The 21,598-nt window shown below is 37.6% G+C and overlaps 1 protein-coding gene across 1 annotated transcript in view; it reads left to right on the forward strand.

Annotated features, from left to right (window-relative positions):
- The first annotated feature begins 17,343 nt into the window (after positions 1-17,343).
- The window catches only part of COL19A1 (collagen type XIX alpha 1 chain), a 192,935-nt gene continuing 188,680 nt past the window's right edge, over positions 17,344-21,598 (forward strand). Inside the window, exon 1 of the mRNA XM_050709490.1 lies at positions 17,344-17,449. Within this exon, the coding sequence (XP_050565447.1) occupies positions 17,356-17,449 (94 nt within the window). The 5' untranslated portion in view covers positions 17,344-17,355. The remainder of the gene's footprint in view (positions 17,450-21,598) is intronic.

The raw sequence follows: 21,598 nt of genomic DNA on the forward strand, positions 1-21,598 counted from the left end.
GATGATCTGAATGGGTACATGCAAGGTAAAGAAGCGTAAGAATAATTAAGCAGTGGAACAGATTAGTTTTGCAGACTGCGTTCTTGGAGATGTATGAAACTTGACTGGATAAAACCTTGAGCAATCTGGTCTGAAGTCAGTGTGACCTTGCTTTGAGCAGGAGGCTGCACGAGAAGGGTCCCAGGAGCCCCTTCCTACCTGAACCAGTCAGTGGTTAATGCCACTCAGAGTAACTATATTTAGATAGAACATAACTGTTTGGAGAATGCAATTGAAGTTGTTATTCTTAGGAATTGCACCAAGATTTGAGTAATAGGACAGTAAGACAAAGCAATGTCACAAAGAATAGGAATGGGCTGAGGTAATAGCTGCTGATTTTTAAGTTTTTTATCATTTAGGCCTTTTTGATCATCAGCAGCATAGCAGCAGGTCCATCTTTAGTTTTGACTTCACTGAAGAGCAAATTATTTTGCTTTCTGCTATTTCTGTCCATTCTTAAAAATATGATTTTGAACTATGCGGATCATGTATCACTTGGTTATGAATAGATATAGATACAACCACCTACTGGTCTCTTTAATATGAGGCAAGATAGACTGTATCCTGGGGGGAGGAGGGGAGCAGGAATAAGCATATGGAGTCAAAGGACTGAAATGACTGTGTGTATGTGCAAATGGTGCAGAGCCAGGTCTGTCTGTGTAACTAGTGAGGAACAGTCTCAGAGTCTTTGCTCTGAAAATGTTGGTGTGTATAATCTTGATTTTACAAGACCCAAAGGAATGCTAGGGCTACAAGCTACTACTAAGAGTTAACGTTCCCTGTCACTGATGACAGAAACAGGAGACATGGATATGAGGTACTAATGTGATTTTTCTTTATTGTTGTTGACAAGAATTTAATTTCACATGTTCTTCCTGTTTCATTTATTTCCTCAGAGTGAACTGTTTTTCTCTTCAGGTTGCAGCTCAATGTTTGAGTAGTGAGAGGGAGGAGAATATAAGGCAATTATAGAGAAGGGGTGATATATAAACTCAACATTTTGTTGTAGGTGAGACAATTAAATACATTTTAATTAATAATTACAGGTTGCTGCAATCTTAGATGTAAACATACAGTTTAAGTGGCAGGAGACTTTTTACTTAGTGATTGTCATTTTAGGGGCATTTTAGTATTTTACCCACCAGAGGGCTCCCATATTGTAGTTCTCCAAAATTGTTCCCGTGCTTTATGCAGTATGTTTGCCAGAGATTTCAGTGGAAGCCAAATCTTCAAGTCCTTACTTTGACAAATTTTTCACTTCCACAGAAGTTTTAGAATAGCAAGAACTTCAGGAGTAGGCTTGTAATATATGAGTGATTTTGTAGTTTACTATATAGAGGCTTTAAAGGAAATCTGGATGTTTTTCCTTTTTTTAAAAAGTGAAATGGGTTGATCGAAATTTTAATCTCTGTCTGCCAATCTCTGCTGCTATTGTTGGCTCCATTGCTTTCCAAAGCATTCAAGCCTGTAATTTAGTGCCATCATCAAAGCCTCCATTTATGTAGATATGTACAACTACAGCATACCTAAATTTTGCTCTTTCTTCACTGTTATGTATTCAAGAATGAATCCTCCTCTATTGTGACTATTTTTTTATCTAAAACATTATTCTTTCCCATGTTTGCAAATGTAGCATTTCCATTCTTAACTCTGAACTTTTTCATTCTAAAAAGAGGTGGAAAATCTAGTCATGTTGATCTCTTCACCTTCATCTTTGTCTCTTTTGGTCTCTGTTGCAAGACAGACAAGCTAGTAAGGATTAGTACAATCCTGTCCCTTTCTTTTAAGCACTGACAGACTTCAGTGTCTGTTCTCATTCCTTCAATCCAGCAACCACATTTTTTTGTCATTAAATGCTCAGTTCATTCACCAAAATCTTCCCTATCTTTTTTGAGACAGTCTATTAAAATATAAGATATCCTTCATAAGTCAGTCCACAGAGCTTTCATCTGTCTTAAAATACCCCTTGGTACACATTTTTGGTTCAATACTTAAAGTGCTGTGAGTCCAGATGATGGCCATGAAAGTGGTGATTGCTGAAATTTATTCTACATCTTATTTATATTTCCCTTTTATAGAAACAATTAATGCATATTTGTATTAACATAATTCTCATTTATCTCCTTTCATTATTTCATGTGTTTTTCATTGTGTTTCAATTACATAAACAGTTTTGCTAACAGAAAACTTATTTTGCTTCTCACCACACAAGGTTTTCAACACAGTAATACAGGGCCTGCTAATAATTTAATGTTTTGTCAAATAAGCAAATGCAAAATAAATCCTACTGATATGGCTGATTAGATCTTGAAATCTTTTCTATCATTTAATAAAAGGTGATACAGATAGCCTTTGCTGACGTGAAACACTGGAAATGTGCAGATCCATAAAAGCATAATGACGCAGGACAAGTATTTACTTATTATATACGTGTATTTATTTTGTGTGTACATTTGCATTTTTGTTTAAAAAAAAAAAAAAAAAAAACAAACTGCAAATAAGCTTTCCAATCCTGTTTCTTCACTGTGTTATCATTTGCGTTGTTATAGTCAGTAAAATAAAAAAAAAAAGGGGGGGGGGGGGGGGAACCATGACAAATTCTGCCCTAAGGTAACTGTTATAATGCATTCACTGTCTCTGAAGAGGCAGTGCACAAAAGAATCTGTTGCACAGGTCGTACTTTTTGCAAAGGCTAATGACATCAAGGCATTTCACAAAGCATGCTCTGGTGGGAATCTTGACATAAAGAAGAGTTGAAAATATGTACCTGGACAAGGTGATAGCCAAATTATTGTTGTTCAGTGTTGGCTATGTACAAGATGCAGAGCAAATACAATTTGTAAAGAATTTGCTTTCTGTGTGAGTGTACTTGTGTGCTGTGTATTTTCTATGACTTCGTAGAGAAGTTGCTTTTTTAACATTTTCTATCGTGTAAGCATTTACATTGTGATTATTACATTCACCGTCATATTTGCCCAAGTGCAGTTATACACTGAGCAACTGGATCACTTCAAAGCCTTAGCTGTTGTAGATGAGTTTTATTCTATTTGGGTTTTAATTTTGCTGACTCTTGGCATCATTCAAACAAATAGTATGGAAAATACAAGCACTTTCTTTAGGCACACCTAACATCTACAGGAGAGACTTTTAAATAAATCTATTTAAAGCATCAGTTTTTTGTTCTGTTTATTTTCTGCACAGAATCAATCACTCCTTTACAAAAAGGACTGTAGATATATCAATAGTGGGTTTTGAGGGCCTCCAGGTGACTGCTTTCAGAAACAGACTGTTAGCATACATAAAGTAGGTCTGCAAGCCTTTGTAAACCTACTAGTATGAGAAAAAGCAGGTTTGAATGATACTAATGACTCATCAACTAGTTTTTGAAGTTTAAGCAGTTACAAGTTAGGCTGAAAATGAAGGCATCGCTAAGCAACTTCAAAATCTTTTAGTCCTACTTTTCCCATTCCAGTTTTCCAAATTTCAAAAAAAAATGTTCTTATGCGTAGTTAGAATATTCCCTGAAAGCTGGAGATTGCTCAGCTGGCCTGCTGGAAAACTATCACATTACTTCTAGGTAAACATCATTACACTGAGCACAGTGCTTTGCTTTACTCAGCTGGAAACCACTGGAAATAGCTTGCTGTTGACATGAAGATGATTGAGTAAGGAATAATTAAATGTTCGTTTTTGTAGGGTCATTTAGGTTGCCCAGGAAAAAGGTGATGCAATGAAATCAAATTTAAGGTTACACTTGTGGAAACAAATACTGCAGGGCTACACTTACTGAGTGGCTTCCAGCATTTTGGAAAACTAACTGTTTAAGAGAGATAATGATAGCTTCCTGCAAACTGTGAGGGCTAAAAAAAATAGGGCTTAACAGAAAGAAATGTTAAGTAGCAGTAATGTAGCTGCGTTACTACTTAGTATGGTATTAATGCTATAACTATACTGTTATGTTTGCGTCTAGCATCCAAGCATTATGCTCTATAATTAATAAACAGGAATGGCTACAGAAGAAAAAGCGAAGCAAAACAAAATAAACAGTCCTGCTTTGTAGTGAAAGACAGACAAAACAAAAGCCCCTCAATCCATCTTTGTTATTCAGGAGAACATCTGAGGACAGCCTAAGTTTGTACATTGAAATAAGGCTTGTGATACCATGCTGATATTTAATCTATCAGATAAAATCATGTCATGATCCAAAGGCTGAAGCTAGATACGTTGAGAAACACAAGGCACATGGCAAGAAAAAACAAACAAACAAACAAAAACCACGAAAACACATAAATAAGGTTGAATACTGCAGCTCTTAGTCTAGAAATGTGTTAGAATCTTTGTAATTTCATATATTTAAAAATAGATCATCTACCTGTAAAAAATGGAGTTAAATCTCACCTACAAACAATGAATTTGTCAGAAATGATTGGATACCATTTTATAGTCTAGATTATGAAAAAAAAGGCAAAATAGTTGTGGCAGGTATTATAACATCAGGAGGGAAAGAAGCAGCCAAGATGAGACCCTCAGATTCTTTGGAAGTAGCTTACCATGCTCAGGTGCTTGCTTACCATGCTCCAAGCTTCAGCATGGTAAGGCTAGGGCAGGACAGGTAAAACATGAAGCATGAAACTATAGTTAAGGAAGGCTCCTTTCAGCAAGCAAAGAGAAGACCGAAGCCCAAGTCTCACTGATGACAGTTAGTAAAAAAGACTTTATGGGAGACCTGTAGTTTCCTCAAACCTAAGTAACAACTGAAAGCTGCAAGATTTTCTGGAAAATGGAAGGAAAATACCTGTCCGGCAAAGATAGATTGGGTTATAAGTAGATTTGTTTTCAAACCTTTTAAAGTATTCTGTTTCACTTAATAAAACTGAATTTCTTCTATTTAAGGAGTTACTTTATCGAAGATTCTATAAAATTCACTTTTTAGTTAGGAGAAATTTAATTTGATAAATTCCAGAATAGCATGCAGGTAGGTCCACCTCAAGAACTTGTCTAGCATGGTCAGACACAGAAAACCCCTAGAGGGGAATAATTTTTTTTTTTTGGTTCCTCAAAGCCTTCTAGAAAAAATATAAAATATAAAATAAAAAATAAAGGGTTTCCTCTCATGAGTTTGATTTTTCATACCATTCATCTGTCTTTCAGCACATTATCCATAGGTTCATACCTCGGGCACCTCACCAATAAGCACACAGAGCCAAAATACACATGAAGGACTTTTAGTTAAATAATTAATTATATAACTCTGCAGAGTCAGGTGCTTGGCAATCTTTCACAAAGCAAACAAAGTCAGGTTTGAATCACCATTATTTATACGCAAATCACACCCTTGCGTACATTAGCCTTTTGATGGGTGTGTTTTTAATATGTCAATGACCCCTTAATGAGTAAAGATTGCTATAGGTCAGTCTGGAATCTTCCTTCAGCTGTTCTTTCTCCTTGTTTTTTAGCTTTCATCCCATATCTCCCTTGCTTCTGCTAGCTCAAGGCTGCCAGTCTCCCTGTTTTCTTCAAGGTTTCCTTGTTTTCTTTAGTGTAAGACTACAAGTAACAGCTAAAAAAAACATCACTTAATCTGTATAGAGCTGGCTAGATTACCAGTGGTCTGTCTACAGGTCTGAAATCAGGAACTCCAGCTACCACTGGAAAATAAAGAATCTATATACAACAGGGGCTGTGAAGGGTTAGGAAAGGAAAATAAAAGTAAGAACTTCAACCATGCTAAAAAAAAAATAAAAATAATAAAAATAAGGTATTCACTTTAGCATACTCTTACTGACTCTATTATAATCCAGACAAGAAGCTCATGAAAGCTAGCTTCTAAATAATATTTTTCCTGTCTCTGGGTCACAAAGGTTTGTCTTTTTTGTTATTGTTCAGCTTATGTTATTATCACTAAATACAACACAGCCTAGAATCCACGAAAGCCTTTCTGGCAAGCTCTATAATTCTGGCATATTTATTTCTTAATTGTCTTCTTTCTAAGGATGACAGGAAGTGTTGGTAACACTATATGTTTAGAGTGAGATCCTGGCTTCATTGAAGTCTCCAGTACTCCCAGCTTGCAGTAACAGCAACTAAACAGAGATTATAGAAACCAGGTGTGCAACCCTGTCCCAGCTGAAGTCTGTAGCAAAGCATACACTGACTTCAGCAAAGCCAATAATTCACTCTAAATAAAACAAGTTACCAACATTTCCTGTGATCTGCAGTAAGACTGAAGCATTTTATTTGCACTAACTTCATAATTCTCTTTTGCTTATTCTTTCTAGTGGGAATCTAGAATGGCGTTGTAAAGTAGTAGTCTCCTGCAGATAACGGAGGAGAGAATAACCCAACGCTAAGCAGGCAAATCTGAAAGCAGAGGGCAAGGTGATTAATGGAACTAGTATCAGTCCTGTAGGAGAAAGTTTCTTTTGGGAGAACTAGTAAGAAAAAAATGACAAAATTTCCTTTCTAGATCTGGCTTATCAAAGACGTTTAAAAATGTTTCAGTTTTTAAGTTAACTATGTCGTCTTTTTGTTTTCAGGGTAATTTAACTACAAATTAAGTTGATAAAGCTGTGATCAGGGGGCTTTTTTGGTTGGTTTTTGTAATAATGAAGTGTATTTATTTGATTTTTATATCTTAATGTGTTGTTCTCTTGTTCATCTCAATGTTGATAGATTTTCCATAAATGGCTGCTAAAGGCACTTCTCAGCTGTCTCAAAGTTATGAACAGAGTAAACAGAGAAGTAAAGTAAGAAGAGAAGTGAGTAAACAGACAAAAGAAAGTATTTCAGTAGTACTTACATGGAAAAAATAAGGCTTGATAATGTATTTCTCAGGCATCAAAAGCATACACTTTTGCAACATCAGAAAAGTAAAATCAAATTCTTAATTCACTATGATTGTCTTTGTTTAATGTCCACACCCACTAACGTGTGTGCAATTAGCCATATAATGGTATGCCTCTGTTATCTTAATTATTGTTAAAGGGAAAACATTTAAAGGACTGTAAAATTGGTAATATCTTAAAAAGAACTTTTTTGCACGATAATCTACATGGAAAGAGATGAAGTGCATCTGATTTAATGAAAATTAGCTAGACATTTTTTACTCTAACAGTCAAAGAAATTGAAAGGAATCTAAAACAATCCATCTAGCTACTCAGTCAAAAAATACTCTAATATCTTAATTTTAGTTTCTATTTCTTTCATTTCATCTTATTGTCTCCACTCCTGACTGTCATTCCAATAAATAGTTCATAGAAAGATTATAAATAAATCATTAAATAAATTAGATGTTTTATTCTGCAGATATTTTAGGTCTATATTCAATATTAATATATATTTAAATAATGCATATGTTTTATTAGCTGTTAGAAAATAAAACAAAAAATATCTGTGAAATACATAAATAAGTAACAAAGTGCACATAGGTGAGCACTCATGGCCTCACACATGCTAAATATCAAAGATTCTTCCCTGTGCACTGTCCCTTTTATTTGCCTGGCTTTTCCGGCCTTGGTAGCTTGTTATTTTGCTCCAGTCTGGAGAAAAACTGTCACCATGCAGGCAAGGCAAACGATTAGGGAGTTCTTTGAGACAACACATTTCAACTCAGCATAACGGCAGTGGCATAAACTGTATTAGAACTTCTGAACCAATTTATGACATGAAGGAAAATAAAACAAGGTGGGGATCCAAGGAGTTACCGCCACCTGTCTGTACTCCTTGAGACCATGTAGGACATAAGTGGAAAACTCTTTTCTACAAATTAAAAAATTTAACATTCTCATAAAATCAAAGGACTGATTTTCCACTGAAAATATTAATTAAATTTTTGTTAACTAAGAGTGCTATCTGAGGTCTTACTAAAACTTAACGAAATGTGTACTGGATGTCCACAGATTCTATAAAACCTTTAACTAAGCACAGATTCAGCTTGCCTATGTTGAAAAGCATAGCTGCCAGGCTGAAGTTGGGAATACCGTCACTCTGAAATCAAGGAAGACAGACACTTGCAGAGAGGAGTTAATCCCAAATCTGGAACCGGGGAAACTACGCCCTAAATGTAAACATCTCACGTGCCTTCTGGTCGGTTTGTATCGCACTTAGAGTTTGATTGCATCTGCAGACGGTAACAGAACTTAAAGTCCCACAGTTCCCTTGGCCATACCTAACAGATGCTGCTTCAAGCTAGATTTAAACTCATGTTTAAATTGCTTTTGATTTATTAACACTGTGGTCTTTACACTGAAGAAACATGCCAAATCAAGCGAGTATGTATTTGTCTTCCCATAAAGGCAGAAGTATGCTTGGAAGTAGGCAACGTCTTCCTCAATGCACTCGGAACGTTCTTCGAGTAGTTGGCTGTGCTGTACCACAAAACCATGGGATACGTTCAGAAGTCCCAATGATTTACATAGGAAAGCTCAATACTAGGGAGGACTGAAGAAGGCTTGCCAGCTTTGTTGTTTGTAACTGGGCTAGTCTAACTTGGCATTCGACTCTAGGTCCTGATTACAAGAAATAATTTATGTGGTGAAGATAAACCCTGTGTAAAGACAAATGCCGAATGTTACTGTCCTTTGTGCCTGATGCAAGGTCTTGTTTTCAGTTATGGCTGTTTAGAAAGCTACGTATTCTACTTACAAACATTTTATTGTAAGAGTGGTCTGTTGGTTTTGTTTTTTTTTTTTTTTTTTTTTTTTTTACCTCTGCCAAACAGATTTAGTTTATTCAGTTTCATCCTTTTTTTTTTTTTTTTAAACCTTGTTCTCCAGGAGTCAAATCCTCTGTAAGTGAAGTATCTGTCACTTAAGAACAGTTCCTTAAAAATTTACCTCTATTTTAATTTCAGGGAAATGGAATATTACATTAGGAGAGATGAGCTCAATGTTGCCGATGAATGCCCGAGCAAGTAAGTCTTGAAACAGTTTGAGTTCTTTGACTTTTTTTTTTCTTTTTTAAGAATCTAGCCTTGTAGTTTTAATATATAAACAAAGGTACTTCTTCCCAAATAGATTTGGAGGCACATCAAGATAGAATCGTAGAATCATTAGGGTTGGAAAAGACCTCCAAGATCGTCTGGTCCAACCCTCACTCTACTACCAATGTCACTCACTAAACCATGTCCCTAAGCACCATGTCCAACTTTTCCTTAAACACCCCCAGGGATGGTGACTCCACCACCTCCCTGGGCAACGCGTTCCAATGCCTGACTGCTCTTTCTGAGAAGAAATGTCTCCTAATTTCCAACCCAAACCTCCCCTGGCGCAACATAATTACTCATACTGAAAAGATTTAGATGAACACAAGTTATTATACAAAATTTTGTATCTTCCTGAAAACTGTCTTCCCCCTCATGCACACAAGCAGGACTCTTCTCTGAAAACAGCCTGATAACATCTTAGCAATGTAGTTACCTTCACTAGAATTTGTATTTTTGGCCTAAGGTTATCTTCCTGCTGTAATTAGATACATTCTTTCTTATGTATCAGAGTCAGATAATACTGTTCTAATAATTATAGATTATATCTGCTGATCAAGACATTAACTCTAAATGCATTTGAATAATTTTACATGTGAAAATATTCCCTCACTAAGTGGTTGCAGGATGCCACTTTAAGTTGTTAGGACATAATTAGATCCAGCACTGCTGTTGAGTCAGTAACTAACAGGCAAGATTAAGTTTGGTACTCAATTAATATAATCAATGGGATATATCTAGATTCCACTTATCAGAAAAGGGAAAAAACAGAGCAGTTCCTAGCTACTCCAAGCTTCATCAAAATGGTGCATTCATGCTAAATTGCTCGGCCTTTCTCCAAAATTAAATTAATCCATCGTGTCCAAACCACATTTGAAATGCCCAAAATAAACAATTTAGAGGCTGATGCCAATGTTACGCTTGATACACTACACGGCTATATTTAAGAACCTTCCACGTATGTAAATGCTGGCCTTTCTAGAGTTAATGGTTGCTTTTGCATTCCTAACAAACAGTAAAATTTATCTGAATTGCAGTGCGTAAGTATACAAATAGTCATGCAAACACATTCTGATAGATTCTTCCTTTCAACCGTCATTTTCTATAAGTGTGCAAATTCCCCAGCTCCCAAAAATACATGTATACACAAGGCGATGTGGGATTGCAATGTCAACATCTGACCTATACAGTCAGTAGGTTCTTTTAGAGGGCACATAGCAGCTAGACTTTTGGCTTGTACGTCTGTCTCACTTCTAGCTGCAGCTTTAGATGCTATTGAATTGAGAGTTCTTTTACATCTGAGATCATAACTAGATACTTCTAGGCAGACATCGAGCCTACATAGATCTATAAAATTTCTGACTTAGAAGTATAATATTCGTTAAATTCTGAGAATATTTACTCCTAGATGAAAGGCAAAGTATGTGGATGCAGACACACAGATAAAAGGTACACATACTTTGACTTTCCAGGTTATTGTGTTCACTTATTCGGCAGTAAATATGAACAAAATAATTGTCATTTTATTGTTTCATTTTTATGTTGCTTTACGTAATTGTAAATAGCTCTGCATGAATTCAGAATCTTGTATGTTAATGTGATTGTAGTTAATAGGTTGATAAAAATGATGGAAACATCTATCAGACTTGCAGAGACTCAAGACTGATAGCTAAATTTATAGAAATTACTTTCTGAAAAATTTGAAACCATTCATAATTTGACCTAAAATAATTTTACTTTTAAATGTAGCATTCTATATTTAAATACAATTGCAGCAAATTGTCTGGACAGAAAGGACACAACAGTAAGAGGCATTGGCTAATATCGAGACTTGAAATTGCATAGACATATTTGTTACAATTTACAGTGGAATTTTAACTGATATTTCTTGGGCTATGTATACTTTGTCTTCCGGAAGTTTTAAAAAGCAAGCATAGAATATTCACCCTTATGATCTTATCTTTGCCTAAAATAAAGTTGCCCTGTAACCCTAAGAGGCATATACAACTTAGTCTATTTGTAGAATCTTAAATTCAGCTGATATTTCTCTTGCTCTTCATCTTCCTTCTTCTAGTATTTGCATTATAGCAGCTTTAAATTAGCATATTTCAGTGCTTTATAGATGTTTTCAGCCCGCACATAGGATTTTAGCATATTCATGTGGAAATACTGAGCCAAAATTTGTAATTCCCAGCACAGCTGCCTAAAACCTGGCTTTCATCTTTTCGTTATGTGTAGCGACTTTTAAAGGCATATAGGTACTTCCATCTAAAACAAGCCAGATGATGTGATTTACATTTGACTTGTTTTGGGAAAACACCTTTCTGTTTTTCTAGTTGGTAGTCAGCTGTTCAATAACATGCTTGTTTCTTATTGCAACACAAAAGCCACTAAAAGGCACGCATTTCCTCTGTTACAGGTAGAGTGGATTTCATGTGAAAGAAGGAAGACAAAAAAAAATTATAAAGATTCGGGTTTTCGGTGTTATTTTTATTTTATTTTTTCTTTTTGTGTGTGTGTATTTCTTTGTGTGGTTCATGAAGCAACAGAACACATGACAAGCTGTTTGTATCATGGCAGTGTGGTTATACACATGCATTTATCTATCCATAAGAAGATGAAGTGAAGTATGTCTTTTAATAAATTAAGGACCTAAATATTTTGGCACTACTATTCTTAGCATTGTTCCTCTTAGCCAATTTAGACTGAACTGATGTCATACTGAATTCTACAAATCCAACACCATTTCAGGTTGGAATAACTTTTCACTGAAGTTGTGAACTAACACTTTAAGGAGTGGTATATGCACAGAAATGTATTTGTTTCTGGAATAGTCATGAACACTTTACACATTATGTGATACAGTTTAGACATGTTTGCAACTATTAAATATAAGCAATATATTAAGAGTTACATTTAATTTGAAATATATATATTTTAGCTTAAAGTGTTCATTATTAAAGCTATGACATTAAGATCAGATAGCACTAAATATTGCACATGATATAGCTTTTTTTTTTTTTTTAAATGAGATTGGGATTATCAGCACCATTGGAGCTGGAGGAAAAAGTACAGATTTTGTTGTTGTTGTTGTTGCTGCATCATTATAGCTATTAATATTTGGTTATTTTACGAAATTTAGTGTTGAAGATCAGTGAAAATAAAGTTTGATCTATGGATCCAAGGCAACCAATAATTCAAAAGTACACCAGTAAGTATTCTCTCTGCATTTCTCTGACAGTTATTTTGGCCCCTCTACTAAAAATCTGAGTGCTTTATAAGAATTCAGAAAAAGAAGTATCAGTTGTTTTTGCTCCTTCCTTCTCCTATAGAAGAAGTGAAGAGACATTCAGCTTTTCTATTTGTTTTGCTACTTAGGAGTGCTTAGTGTGTGTGCATGCACATACAAATAATTCCCTTCTGATGTAGTTTATGCCAAAGTTTCCACACGTGAGTTACTTTTTACTTTTTTGAGTTACTTACTCCTTTTAGATCAATACTAAAATTTCCATGAAATTCTTCAAGGCCAGGATTCCACTGGTCTTGTTTTTCCATCATAGTTCAGTCTAACATATTTTAAAGCATTTGCATTTTAATTATTTCAGTGCAGTGCAGTTGTCATGACTGGCAAATCTTGCAAAGGGCAGAAAGGTTCATCTGGCAAGGAACAATCCCACTTAAGGGTTTAAAAAACAAACCAGAAATACTGTGCTCTATATACAATGAGAAATGGTGTAGTAAGGGGGAGTTTCAAATTAACCTATTTTTAGACAACTTCCTGCATAGAATACTGCCAGTTTTAAAGAGTTTTGTCAAAACTTGCAGATTCATTCCTGCATGTGTTGTCATAAGCAGCACAAGTTAAAAATGTGGGTCTAACAAGATGGAGACAAATCTGTTAGCACCAGACAAGAGTGAATTATGTTACTTGACTGTTTTGGATATCATAGCGCTGCAAAAGCAACAGAGGCTAAAAGTGACGCTCAGCAGTAGAGAAACAAATTTTAGAATAAATAATTCTGTCCCTGCATCCCCCTACCCCACAATTCTCTTGCCTTTCCCCCCTGTATCTTGCCTTCAACTGCAGTGGTGGTAAAAGCTGTTCAGCGGAGCAGTTCACCCTTGGCACAGGAGATGGGATGTGTTCTACACGTCTGCGCTAAGTATGGTGTCAAACTTAGTTTCTCTCTCTCTCTTTCTTTGCATATTTGCCTTGGCTCTTGCCTGGACCCAGGTCTAATCCTGTCTTCTGTTTGCAAGCGAGAGTTTTATCTAAGCCCTGAGATGGCTGGAAAACTGTTGCTACAAAGGTAACATGGTATGTCATCTGTTTGCTGCTGGTGTTTCAGATCATACCTTATCATCATTTTTTTCCCATACTTACTGAAAACAAAGCAGGGAACTACATATAGAAAATGTTTTTTGTGGAGCATGCTAATAATCATTTGCAGGTGAACTTGAGTCTAGGTGGTTCAAACTTTTAACCTGCTCATGATAACCAAGAAGCTTTGCAGGTTGTGGTTTTGCTTCTTGTAGTGCAGGCGAGAAGCTTGTTTTGGCTCCTGACAGAAGTTTGTAAACAGTAAGATTTTTCTTGTTCCCAATTTTTATGTCACTAGCTATTCAAGGCTGTTTTTATCAATATGAGCAGTGTTCTCCATAAATACATACAGTTACAGTCTCTAACGTCCAAGTCCTCGACTGGTATAAATCAGCATAATTCTTTTGACTTACATGAACTGGCGTAATCCCATTTAGTTGAAGATCGGGGCCAGAGTACAGGAAGTGTCTGTATTAGCCAGGGAACATTGCAGGAGGTTCTAATTCTTCTTCTTATGCTTTCATAGTGATGTGGAGTGTTTTGAAGTTGACGTGGTCCAAATAAGGTATTTTTAATTTTCCTATTTGGACTGCAGCTAGCTCAGTAAATGGAACAACATCTTTGGTTTAGGGGTTATGTTTCATTATTACTTCATAGAAAATGAGAACCAAATTTGGGTCTGGTCTCATGAGCAGTACGGAAGCTTTGAGGGGCAGAAATATTTCTTTAGAGGATGAAGGGATTGTATGTGCAAAGTTTTATGCAATTAGGTTTACCTAATTCAGAATGTAAATTCTGAAATGAAATTAATAAAGCTGTGGATATTCATGTAACAGCTGAATCCATATATTTAGGGTGTGTAAAATGAAGTAAAACAAAAGGATTGTAAGAATTTTATACTTGAAAGAGCAATGAGAAATGCAGTTCTTCTCAAATAAAAAAATGGTAATGCCTTTCAGTTTTTACAAAGAGTCTTTCAACTGAGGGTCTTGAAGCTTTTTGAAACATTGAATTAGCCTTTATCAAATGAACAGTCTCAAGGCAAAGGAAGTACTCAGATAATTTGTCAGCTGTAGGATTGGGATCTTGAGCCTCACCCTGTGAGGTAGAGAAGCTTTACTTTCTATAATTTACAGAACAAGCAAGTGAAAAGTGTAATGTGCACAAAGTTACAGTACAAGTTTGTGGCAACGTTGTGGATTAAAACACCCTACCAGACGTACATAAGCTGCAATTTCATCTTTCTCTTGTGATACTAAGTTGGGAAGAACAACAACTGTTTTGAAATTTAAACCAAATAGATAATCATATCTTTCCACGTGATTTGTTATCCTGGCTAGTTGTCTTGGTTGAAACACTAGTCAAAATCTGTTGGGAGGAAAAAGCAAAAAGCTAACCCTTTGAGTTTTCTGACCTTAAGACCAGTTGAGCTAAATTGGCATTAAGCTATTTTTCATGTAACAGTCATCACCTTTCTGTTTTTTTTTTTTCCCCTGTCAGAATGATTACACTAGTAGAAGATGATGTCTTGAATATATATAAATTAAATACGTTTAAATAAGCACTAAATCTGTGTTCTGTGTATGTATTTCTCGTCATTTTATTTCTCTCCATCCTTCTGGCTTACATCTGTAAAATGCAATACAGAAAACTGCCACAAGCACACTTAGAGAACCTAAGAAAAGTGCAGTTTAGCATATTCAAATGAGAGCCAGTGTCAGTGTTCAATGTCACCATTTTATCATAGACAGATGATATTACAGTGCAAGAACATTCTGACTTGTAAATGGTAGATTTTAAAAGGCAAAACAAATGCCAGTAATCTGCTGTATTTTGCAGCATCAGTGCCATAAATAGGCACACTCTCTTGGTTACTTGGATGGTTGATTTTTAAATTTATGATAAAAGTATATAAAATTAATGATGTGTGCTTACACTTAAGTGATAAAAGCCAGTTTCTGCCAGTGTGCTAATGTACATAATCAGTCCTTTACAACTCGGAGCCAGACACCTTTTCATTCACTCGCTCATACACTGGCAAATTAATTTATGGAGCTGGAGGGGAGGGGTTAGAAAGAAAGCATTTCTTACACTGTTACTGCACTTTGGATGTGTAAGTATGATTATGTAAAGTGTGTGTCTGGGTGGTTGTTTGTCCTTCCTTGCGGTGTATTCTGTGCTGAGTGGGAGGGTCACGCTGTGTGAGACTAATAAGGACAGAGCTGCATCCCCCTCCACCACTCTTTGGAGACTCACTCCAGCAACTCCTCGGCACTACGGCAGCTCTGCACAGGCGTTCTCAGTGCTTCGGGGGGAACAGACTAGAATAAAAATTAAAGGTAAGTCAGTCGTTGTTTGCAGGGAATTGCCCTAGCACCTTAGGTACACGCATGTACTTCAGCATTCCTGTGTTTTTCAGAATTGCTGGCTAAGTTTAGTACTGATTTTGTCTGTGTTAACTATGTAAATATAATATAGACGATAGGGTTTTGATGTGCTGTAATCAGCCTGTGCAATAGGAGTCTGCTGGTGGCTGTGTAGGTGTGTAGGGTATGTTTGGGGGTGACTATAGGTATATGCGAAGGTACGCTGACACAAACGGCCCTAGTAAACTCGTAGTAATTTACACAAGCAGCACAAACTGACGTAACGTGGCACAATACCGGGCACGTTTATTCACCGCGGGCACCTCGCTGCCCCTACAACTGTCAGCGCCCATCGCTCCCCTCAGCGGGAGCGGCCGACGCCGCGCGGGCTGTAACGGCCGGGCACGTGCCGGGGGCGCCGCTGGAAAGGGCCGGGGGCCCGGCACCGGGAGGGGTGGCGGGGGGGCGCGGCGGCTTCCAGGCTCGGCCACCGCGGGACGGGGCAAGCGGGAGCCGCCGGCACACCTGGCGGGGCCGGGGCTGGGGCCGGGGCGGCAGAGGGCTCCCTCGGCCGCGGTAGGTGCGGCCCCGGGGAGGGAGAGAGAGGGAGGGAGGGGAGCGGGCGGCGCCCCCTTCTCCGGCGGCGCCCCAGCGGGTTCCCGGCGCCCCGTGAGGGAGCCACCGGCCGGGGCCGAGCGCCGCAGGCAGGTTCCGGGCCGGGGAGCGGGGCAGCGACGGGCAGCGGCGGCTTGGAAACGGCGGGGACCCGTCTGCTCCTCCTGAGGGGAGCACAGTCCACGGTGGGGTGAGCTACCTGCTCGTACGGCAAGTGCAGGGCACGCCGCGGGACTGCTCTGTGAAGGTGTGCTCGCTGCTGCTGCTGCTGCGGGGGAAGCTGGAAAAGTTACCCAGGGTGTAGCTGCCGGCAGGATAGCCCTGCTGATCGGGGAGATGCCGTGCGACAAGAATGGCTAAGAGTGCATCGTAGCTGCGTGGTTTGTTTCTCTTACAGAAAATGAGATTAGAAAAGTGTTTGCTGTCCTTCGCTGATTTCTGACGTTTCTCTAAATTAGAGTTGGCTTGGAAGGAAAGCTGATTATTATGCTGACAGAAGAGTTGAAGCTGGGTTGTACTTCTGTGAGATCTAAACTGTAAACTCAGTACAAGTACTTGCAATATACTTTGCAATGAAGAGAAATGTCACATTTTTGTTTGTTTGCACTTAAATTGAAAGTATCATATGTTGTCCATGTTCAGTTTGATGACTGCATCAGCAGTCATTGGCAGCAGTGTGACACTGACCAGTTAAGCTGACGTACTTAGGATTGGAAAACTGGGAGAAAAATAACATCGGTCATCACTAATGAAATAAATAATTAGTACCTTCACAGCTAATATATCTGATTTAATATTTTTGACGTTATTTAGGACCTTAGTAGAGAACTCAAGGAATATTTTTGTCATTTATTTCTAAATTTACTTCCATCTATTTTTGTATCTCCTTAAAATGGATAAATTATACACTACATTTAGCAAGTGATTTACTCTTTTCGTTACAGTTAAGAAATTCTTGAAGAAGAGATTGTTCTGAATGTGATTATTTTCTGTTTCAGATTTGTAGCTGATTGTTCACATGTGTCCAGGGGGAGATGAAGTACACTGGATCCTGCATAGTTTGGCTTTGTATGGCAGTCTTCCTCCTCCTCCCTGTTTCTACTTGTGTGGCTGTCAGTGACCAGACAGGTACTTCCATTTTTCTTGCCCATCACAGACCAAAAGCATAAATCTCAGTAATCAACATTTAGACAAATAATGGTAATACACAGAAAATAAAGCATACAAGCAGGCAAAATTACAAAGGATTTTTTTTTTCTTTTTTTACCTCTATTTGAAGAAGTCTAAGTTTGAAGCAATTCCAAAGCAGTCTTTCTGTTTCATGTGCTTAGGAGATTCACATTTGGAAGTAGACACAGTTTCTAGGAGTTGTATTTTGTACTTTTTCAACTTATTGTACAAACCAAGGTTCTGCATCATGGCTTGCAAAACTTCTGTGAACAAAACCATGTGGCTTTATTATATAACAGTGATTACATTGACCTAAACAACCTAATGCACGTTAGCCTAACCTAAACTTAATCTTCAAACCAGGTCTTAAGTTTAACAGACCTAGAGTAGGACAGAACCTTGCACTTAAGCAGGCAGAGGAAGGGAATATAATGAATTTGTTTAGTTAGTTGTTTAATGAATTTGTTTAGTTAGCTGTCACCCATCTTCTGCGACTACTCTCATACTTCTCCGCTTTCTTCTCTCTCTCCCTGTCGGCATGTTATCTAGCTGTCACACTTAAACTCTACTTTGGCTCTCCTGAGTGTGGTAAATTCTATCTTAAAGGCACATCGTGTGTGCTTATAAAATAAGGAATTGTCAGTTTTCTAGAATTGCTAAGCCCTAACACGTACGTCAATTTTCTAGAATTGTTCTCCAATTATTAGGAGGGAAAACATACTTGTTGCTAGAGTTAAAAAGAGTTATTGATTGTTCCTTTTTTAGAAGATGAAACTTATTTTTAGTGGTGCTGTCTTTCCAGAAATCTGATAAGAAGATAATAGGCCCAGATAACGGAAGATAATAGAATCTGTACATACACAACAACTTTAAATCTCCATAACACGTTTGAAACTTGGGCCCAAGAAATTTAAAAAGTCCATTACTAATATAATAATCCTTTTATTGCTCTAGGAAACAATAAATAGTAATATTTAATAAATAGTGAATGTAACGTGTGGGCTCTAGGGTAGCAGTAACGTGTGGTAAAGAATCTGAGTTTAAGTTCAATACTTTTTTTGCCTTGTATTTTTAGGACAGCAAAGCTAAGTGCTCCACTGATGAACTGTTCTTAACCCCTGTGAGAGAGTGAGCTTTACATAACAGCTGTGCAATCATTCTCTTTGGTTGTCTAAAGGAAGTAAAATAGGTTGATTTCTCTGTTATTTCTAACTAGTGGATTATGAAAGGGAACTTTTTTAAAGGGCTAGAAGGGTGTGAGTGCACAAGCTTCCCTAATAATGTAAATGGATAAATGTATAACTTGAAAAATATTAAAACAAAATGCCAGGAAGCATTTTCTCTCACTTTCAATTAGACAGGGGGAAAAAAATGTAGGAAAAAGTACACCTTTCATACAGACTGTGACCGATAACCTGAACCGGTAGCGAACGGTACGTCTGAACTGTACATTACATTCTGTTAGAAGTTTGTGTCTGGGCAACCAGGAGGGAGGTTGCAGTGTTCCCTAACCTAATTGCTACAAATTGATCAAATATGGGTCAAGTGGAACCCCTGAGAGGAAGAGGAGAGATTGAACCTTTCCTGAGAACAACTGACTGCGTACGATTGAGAGGCTTCTGCAATATGAGGTGATATGAGCAGATGGTGAGGAATAACAAGCAGATAGCTGCCAGCATGTACAGGTCTGCCAACAGCATGGAATAGACTCAGAGTGAAGCTTTAAGGTGACAACAGGAAAGAGACTTTCCTAGAGACTGAAGAGGGCGGTTAGCATCCAAAACAGAAATACAAGCTGTAGACCAGAAAACAAGAGTTGAGAAAGAACAGACCCTGCAAGGGTGAAGTGCTAGGTGGTGTGGGTGCGTTTGCAGACCTTGTTGTTGAATCTGCCCTATCCTGCTGAACTGAGTATCCCGTGTTGCAAAGTTGTCTTGTTCTGTAGCTTGATAATTTGTATGCAGATGAATCTGTTACAGGCTGGAAGTGTGCACATTTCAAGAAGAGAGTGTATCTGGTCTCCTCCATTCCATTTATTTCTTTCATTAACCGCCTCTCTCTTGGGCCTTTGTTCTCTCCCAAATAGCAGTTCTGTATAGATCTGCCTCTATCCTTCAGGATCTGCCCAGGTTCTTCCCTTCAACATATGCATAGCGTTTATTTCACACTGGGCTAATACAAACGTTTTTCCAACAAAGCTCATTTAGATAGGATGTTGGTATATTGCATTTGCGTCCTAAAATTTCTCACCCGATCTGCTTGAGTCAGGTGAGTTCTGCTTGAGAATGGGCTTCAAAGGCAGGGAAAACTGTAAATTAACCTTGATTTGAAGAGGGGGGGAAAGTATATATACAGAAGGAAATCTCTTGTGCGAGAGAAAGGATTAACTTGCGTGTACACATAGGAAAGAACTTTCTGAGCTGGCATTCTGAATGTACTTTGGGAGTTATATTATTTAATATAATACTATATTAAATAAATACTGGAATTAGAAAAAATATCAGAGTGAGCCTTCTTGAAGCAGTCCTCCTTAGGCCAATAACCATTAGATTCACATCAAGGATTTCTTTAAGTTTTCACTTGTTAAGAAGTTTTGGTGTTCTGATGGTTCATCAGAAGGAAGCACTTACTTCTAATGACAGAATATAGTAAATCTGATGGAGAGGATTCAGGAGTTCTCCACAATCTTGTTTTTAATCTGACTTCAAGAATATTTTCACATTGTAAACTTTTGTTGTGTTGTTAGGAGCATTTCGCTTTGGAGCATGGATATGAGCTCCTTCTTTAGTGACAGATGAAGTTCTAATCTGATCATTCCTAACTGCTCCATGTTAAGAATATTAATACTTTTGTCTCATTCCCAGATCACTCTTGCTTTTTCAACTTTCTTTTACAATCAATCCTTTTCAAAGTCACTTGCTAAGCCATGAAAAATGTAGCATAAATAAAGTCTTGAGACTGTCAGTCATGGTGAATTTCCATTGCCTTTTGACATGGAATGTGTTGTGAAAAGTATTGGCTCTAGATCATAAGTTCAGATAGGCACTTTAACCCAAATACAGTGACTGGTTTCAAGCATGCAAATCAGCTCAGCTTTTCAGTTTTCATCCTTTAGTACAGCTAGATAATTCTCAAAATCAAGATAAAGGCTCTGTAGTTACTCTCATATAAAATAAATTCATAGTCTTAATACTAGGAGTGTTTAAACTCTTACCCTGAATGTTTAAGGTTGGATCCACAAACTGCTGTCAGCACTGCAGTGTTTAAATGACAATTCCACCCTTGGATTTCTTAACTTGTAGGTAAAATGTAAGCCTTCTTGGGCAGTGAAGAAGGAACTTTGGGTGTCTGTAAGGATGTGATTCATGAAAGCCTGCACACTGTGGAGAGCCACTTCAGTTAGTGAGTAATAGGACATAAGAGAGACTACACACATTCTCCCAGAGCGAAGCCTGTAGACTAGATTAGCTTACTTTTTTTTTTGTTGTTTTGTTTTTTTCAGGGAAAGGGAGAGAAAGAAAAAAAAAATCATTTCCTGTAGCCAAGATATCCACCTAGAGTATAAAGTCCTGTTTTTCCCCCTACCGCCTGTTCCTCATGGGAGAATCCAGTTCTCCAAGGTCTAGTGTGTGCATGAGGCAGGTACACCATACTCCTAATACTTGAACTTGGTAAGAATTTCTTAATCTCTACTACCAAAGCAATTAGTTATTTACATAACTGTCTAAATAATCTTTGGGCTTGGACTTGACTTCTTTCCTATATCAACAAAGTTGTAGATCCAGTCTTCTTTATTCCTCTTTCCACCTTTGGCTTAATTAATACCTATATTGTAATGCAATACGTAGTGGCTTTCAGTATAAAAAGAGGAAAAAAGTCACATTTCATTTTCTGGTAGCTCTGTACATGTGGCTATGGGTATGTAAGGGATCTAATTCCTTGACCCTGCTTGAAAGCAGGCCAGCTGGGTATTTGAGCACAGCACCCTCATCTTCAGTATAAATACCTGTGAGGTGGGCTTGCGAATGTTAGCAATGATATCCAGCAAGTCAGCCATACACACTGAGAAGGTTCATTCTACTATATTTTTATGAAGCCTGATCCAGT

The sequence above is a fragment of the Cygnus atratus genome, chromosome 3, assembly GCF_013377495.2.
Source record: "Cygnus atratus isolate AKBS03 ecotype Queensland, Australia chromosome 3, CAtr_DNAZoo_HiC_assembly, whole genome shotgun sequence".
Taxonomy (NCBI): domain Eukaryota; kingdom Metazoa; phylum Chordata; class Aves; order Anseriformes; family Anatidae; genus Cygnus; species Cygnus atratus.